The sequence below is a fragment of the Tupaia chinensis genome, unplaced genomic scaffold, assembly GCF_000334495.1.
Source record: "Tupaia chinensis unplaced genomic scaffold, TupChi_1.0 Scaffold000213_1, whole genome shotgun sequence".
In the NCBI taxonomy this organism is placed as follows: domain Eukaryota; kingdom Metazoa; phylum Chordata; class Mammalia; order Scandentia; family Tupaiidae; genus Tupaia; species Tupaia belangeri.
In genome coordinates, this window is record NW_006159688.1 from 1,015,631 (window position 1) to 1,021,959 (window position 6,329).

Below are 6,329 nucleotides of genomic sequence, written 5' to 3' on the forward strand. Positions count from 1 at the left end.
CAGTTTCCGTAAAAGGGAATGTCTCAAAGTCTGTCATATGTGATCCTTGAACTAGTTTTGTTTCTTTGTCTGTATTGGTTTTTAGTTTCTCTAATTGTGATATTAGTTTCCGGTGCTCTTTTTCTAATTGAATTTGTTCTTTTAATTGTTTTATTTCATTAATTATTTTTTGTTTTGCGTCAATAAGAGGCGGTGCTGAGGCGATAGTGCTATAGGGCGGTGGCCGTTTTTTGAAAGGCGACCATTCGAGGTTATTTTATTTGTCAGCCTCGGCCTCTAGGATTTCCTCCTCTGAACTAGTTGATGACTCGTCTGAGTAGTTTTTAAATTTTGTAAGGGAGGGGTATAGTTTTTTCTTTGGCTCTTGGAGAGCCTTAAGGTTGTTTTCCTTTCTTAGTTTTTTGGATTGTTTGGGTTTTGTCTCGCCTTCGGGGCTTTTAACTTCTCCCTCATTTTCTAGGGAAATAAGATCCTCTCCCTGTTCTTTTTCAATTTTAGAATCCTTGGTTAGATCTGAGGCGGCTATAGCCTCCTCCTGGGGTTGATCATTTTGCATGATCTGCTCTCCCTTAGCGACCATAGTGGCAAGGGCTTCTTTTAAGTCCTGAACGAATAGTTCATGCTGACTAAGCTCTTGTCCCATTATTACCCGTACTTAAAATGAAATGTAAGTAACTACTTACCAGGACGTCTTCTCTTCGTCCTTCTATGTTTTTTCTCGCCGGCCTCCCTCGGGTGCTCTTCACTGGATCCTTCGTACTCAGGTCCTTTTTCCGGGCACCACGTGTCCCGATCAGCAGGACAGTCGAACAGATTTCCTGAGGGAGGGAGTGAGAGATGGGACAAACACACAGACACACAGAGTGGAGACAAGAGGAGGTGCTGATCAAGTCTCGTTTATTAAGGAAGAATTGTGAGCTTATACACAGGATGGAGGGCACCAATCGGTTGCCCGAAATGCAAATGAGATAGAACAGTATGAGCCAATCATTGATGTGGGTGGATCTCTCCCGTTGCCTAGAAACCAAACCGCCCCTGGGGAGAACGGTTGGTCACATGATTTCTGAGAACCGGCTTGCTCAATGAGTAAGTGAAACCTAATGGTTTCCAAGATGGTGGATAGCTCAAGATGGCTTCTGTATGCAGTGCCCTCCACAGCTGAGCTCTACTGGTTTTCCTGAAGTTACTAATGTGACTAAAGTCAGTTGGCAGATTGACTGGGGTGGCTGGTCTAGGGAGTCTCAACTTGGATGGCTTCTCTCTGCTTCACAGAGTGTCATCTTAGCCTGAGCCTTTTCATATGGAGGTCTCAGTGCAGTAAGAGAAGATAGGCCCCAAAGTATAATTGTAAATGCCTGCAGTACACTTGCTAATATTCCATGGGCCGAAGCAAATCATATAGGCTTTCCTAGAGCCAAGTGGGAGAACGCTAACAGAGACATGGAGATAGGGAGATGGGATTCAGGAGAGGCCATAATTATTGCACCCTCTCACAGATGGTATTATTGAGCAAATTTCTATCTAGTGGAACAATTCGTAAAGAAGAGGCCTACCACAAACTGCCTTCATTTTGTCTTATTTTACATTTTTGTCAACAACATGGACAATGGCAATAAAATACAATTGCACTTTTGACCACAACATAAAACTATGATGAATAAAATAAAGCCTGTAGTTTGTATCACCAGTAAACTTATTTATCAATGTTCAATGAAAATTCTTAAATTTATGCTACTAAAATAAATTACAGTCAGGAAGAATCAAAAGTTTTATAAAAAGTAATAAAGGTTTTATTGGATACCGAATTTATGGGTCTAAAATGATGTTAAAAATTTAAGGAAAATATAGTTTATAGGTCATGAAAAGTAACAGTTTTTCAGAACAAAATATTCCAGTGTGCTGTGGTTATTTCTGGACGAAATTTTAAATAGGTAGGTATAGAGTTAAGATAAACAAACAAACAAACAAAAACCTGGTGAAATGGTATAATGAGAGGGTTCAAATATAACCTCCAGGGGAAAGGATTGGCTAGAGAAAATAGGCTTAAAGAAGTTACAAACTTTGTTTTTACAAATTTGAAGAGGTTTAATATAAAAGAAATCTTTTTTTTTTTTTTGGAGAGGTTTTTGCTATAGGGCGCGTGTGCTCGCCAGACAGACAGAGACATAGAGACAGAAAGCAAGAAATCACCCCCCAGGGGGGATGGTCACACCACAATCCCTTCTCTTCCATTCTCCTCTCGGGATCTTGGGCATGCACGCACATGAGCCCGGTGTGAGTTTTAAGCCACCGGGTCTGGGACGTGAACTGCAGTTGACTATGTGGGAGTCCAGCGATATAGCCATTACACTAACTGCTGGTTCCCTAAAAGAAATCTTTTGAGGGTAAAACAGAACCAGTGGGAGAAAGTTGTTTGTAGATAGATGTGGGGCCAGCAGGTGGCATGGAGGTTAAGGTAACTGGATCCCACAACTGCATGGTTTAAGTCCCAGAGCCAGTGGCTTGAAAAGCACACAAGGTATGTGTGCATGCATACCCAAAATTCTGAGAAGAGAATGGAGGAGAAGGGTTTGGGGTGCAGCAATTCCCCCCCACCCCCAGGGGTGATTTCTCATTTTCTCTCTGTCTCTCTCAAGCACATGTGCCCTATAGCAAACAAACAAGCAAAAATGATAGATGTTAACTCAAGATAAGGTATAGTACTTTAATAACTTGAATTGTACAATAAGAAATGAAGTATCTAATGAGTTCATGATCTTCTCCTTGAAAGCTCAAGTAGAATCTTCATTTCTGTTTGAGATGCTATAGAAGAGATTCTGGAAGAATGTAAAATTCCAGCTCCCCCATTTTCTCCTACTCCTATACTAAATTAAATAACATTTTCCTCCATTATTATCATCCTTTTTTTATTATTGGGGTGCTCTTTAAACATTATGAACTGGGACCAGCAGTGGTTACATTGCTGGACTCCCACATGGTTGACCATTGTGTGAGCCTGGAACTGGCGGCTTGAAACTTCACACTGGGGATGTGTGTGTATGTGTGTGCCCCAAATCCTGAGAGGCAAATGGAGGAGAAGGGACTGTGGTGTGGCCATCCACCCGAGGATGTGATTTTGTGTTTTCTGTCTCTCTAGTGAGTGCATATGCCCTGTAGCAAAAATCTCTCGAAAAAATTATGAACACTAGGGGCCAGCAAGTGATGTAGTGGACAGGGCGGACTGCAGTATGAGTCCTGGATCTGGTGGCTTAAAACTCAATGCTGGGTACATGTACTCACATGTGTGCCCCAAATCCCAGAAGGAGAATGGAGGAGAGGGAATTATGGCGTGCTTATCCCCTCTGGTGGGTGATTTCACACTTTTCCTCTCACTATCTCTGTCTCTTTCCAGCAAGTGTACATGCCCTATGGCAAAAGCCTAAAAAAAAAGTGAACACTGTCAAGAGTTTTAATTTTTGTTAACAATATCAACAAAAAAATGTAAACAAAGATAAGAAAGTTCTCTTTCCTTCTGCTACCTGCAAATTTTTTTTGTTTTGTTTTGTTTTTGTTTTTGCCATTCTAGGACCTTGTTGGTCAATGCTTTTTGTTGTTGTTGTTTTTGGAGAGGTTTTTGCTATAGGGCATGTGTGCTCGCTAGAAAGGCAGAGAGAGACAGAGAGATAGAAAGCGAGAAATTACCCCCAGGGGGGATGGCCACGCTGCAATCCCTTCTCCTCCATTCTCCTCTCAGAATCTTGGGCATGCACGCACACGCGCCTGGCGTGCTTTTAAGCCACTAGGTCTGGGACTCAAACTGGAGACGACTACATGGGAGTCCAGTGACATAGACATTATGCTAGCTGCAGGTCCCCTTTATTGGTCAATATTTAGAACATAACTATAACATTGGAAGGCCCCCTTGGAATCTTTAAGTTCAGCTGTACCACTTTAGAAATAAGGAAACTTAAGCCTAGAAAGAGTCTGGCCCGAGGTTTATATATATGCCTACTGGTAGAGCAAGCCAGAATCAGGAGAGTGGCATTATATGAAGAAAACCTACTTTTTTTTTTTTAAAAAAATTAATTTGATCTATTATTATTATTATTAAAATTTTTGCTATATGGCACAAGGGCTCACCAGAGAGAAAGAGACACACGAGGATGCAGGTAGTGAGAAAGCAAGGTGGCAGGTCCACGGTTGGCCATGTGAGTCAGTGCCTTAACCACCATGCCACCTGTTGGCCTCAAGAGCCTAGAATTTATATATATATATTTTTTTTTCTTTTAAATAATTATTTATTTATTATTATTATTACTATTATTTTGACCAGAGAGAGACAGAGATATATATATATATAGAGAGAGAGGGAAAGTGAGAAAGCAAGCCACCAGGTTTGGGACTCAAACCATAGTCAGCCATTTGGGAGTCCAGCACCCTAACCACCACACTACCAGTGGGTCTCCTAAAATTTATATTTCTAAATGATTTGTTCTCATTTTGGGTATGTATCTTTGTTTAGTTTCCTTTCTTGTGAAAGGAACTGTGGGTTAAGTGAGATAATCTATATAAAGTGCCTGATATGTAGTAACTGTCCAATAAATGTTGATTTTCTTTTCTTCATTCATGCCCAGGTCAGTATATTGCCCTACTTGATTCAGTTTTATTTTCAATAAGACGATAGTATTTATTTCCTCTGGAGTTCCAAGAAAAATGGGCCACATATCTGGGTCTCCTGAGGGCATTCTTTATCAATGTCATCCCAGTATAATTGTTATTATTGTTATTTTTGTGTGTTTGTGTGTGGGGTGGTGGTGGTATTTTTGAGTCTTGGCATTGCCACGCTGCTCCTGCTCCAGCCTCCCTGTTAACTCGGATCACAGGCTCGAACCACCATGCTTTGCCCATGTATAGGTTGAGCTGGGGACTGAATACAGCCTCTCATGTGACCTCAGCCACTGCTTAGTGGCAGTCTCCTGCTTGTGCCATTGCAGCTGGGACCCCAGCATAATTATTAGCAGCATCCTATTTCACTCTCCACAGTGTCCAGATTTAAATACATGATAAGATCGTCCCACTTAGAACTTCCTCAGTGCCTTCCACAGGGCAGATTTCAGTTCCTTGTTCCTCATGCTATAGATCAAGGGGTTTAAAATGGGGGTGATAAAAGTGTAGACCACAGACACCATTCGGCCCATCTCAGGAGAGTAGCTGGAACTGGGGGATAAGTAAATGAAGCTGGTGCAGCCATATTGCAGGAGGACCACGACGATGTGAGAGGAGCAGGTGGAGAAGGCGCGGTGGCGTCCTTCTGCAGACTGGATCTGTAAGATGGCTACCACGATGAAGACATAAGAGATGGAGATCAGGGAAAGGGGGATGCTGAGGACGATGAAGCTGATGATATACAAGGCAGTCTTGTGAACGTGTGTGTCTGCACAAGCCAGGCGCATGACTGCAGGCATGTCACAGTAGAAGTGGTAGATCTCATTGTTGTGGCAGAATGGGAGATGAAAGATCAAGATGGTTAGCGGCAGTGACAGCAGGAACCCCAGCACCAGGGACCCTACCATTAGCTCCACACAGAAGGACCAGCTCATGATGAGGGTGTATCTCAGGGGGTAGCAGATGGCGACAAACCGGTCATAAGCCATGACTGCAAGCAGGACACAATCAGCCCCACCCAAGAAGACGAAGAAAAACATTTGAGTGCCACATCCAGTGATGGAAACGGGAGTCTTGCCCATTGAAAGAAGGTTTGCCAAGGCCAGTGGGGCGATGGAAGAGGTATAGAAGATTTCCAGAACTGCCAAGTTAGCCAGAAAAAAGTACATAGGGGTGTGGAGGGAGTGGTTGAGCTGGACAATGACTGCAATTGTGGTATTTCCACTGAGGCTAGTCAGATACATCACCAGGAAGGCCACAAAAATCATTATCTGAACCTCAGGGTTAGGTGAGAATGGACGGAAGAAGAATTGTATCTTGGCAGTTTTGTTTATTCCTTCCATAGAGAGCATATTGAACCTACTGACAGGAAAGACGATGTGAGTCTCAAGGCATCTCCTCCAGTGGGTGTTAGAGCACTCTCCAAGGTACCTCAGCAATGACGTGCCTACGTTCACTTCAGAGCAGATTCTATAATACAATGTATACCTCTGCTGTCTCCTCTTCTGTTTCCTCCTAACCTCCAAGTACCAAAGACTGAAAAAGCCCAAAGGGGGCATTTCAATGCTTTTGTTTAATTCCAGTGCCTAACACAGTATCTGATATAGTAGGGTCTCCAAGAAACATTTGCTAAATGAATAAAGTCAACTTGAAGTTAAGCTTCAAAGTTACGAAATGGGTAAAAT

The 6,329-nt window shown here is 42.5% G+C and overlaps 1 protein-coding gene across 1 annotated transcript in view; it reads right to left on the minus strand.

Annotated features, from left to right (window-relative positions):
- Window positions 1-5,987, minus strand: part of LOC102468420 (olfactory receptor 10V1) — an 8,292-nt gene extending 2,305 nt beyond the window's left edge. Inside the window, exon 1 of the mRNA XM_006147401.3 lies at window positions 5,083-5,987. Coding sequence (XP_006147463.2) covers window positions 5,083-5,987 — 905 coding nt within the window. The remainder of the gene's footprint in view (window positions 1-5,082) is intronic.
- Between the last annotated feature and the right edge of the window lie 342 nt (window positions 5,988-6,329).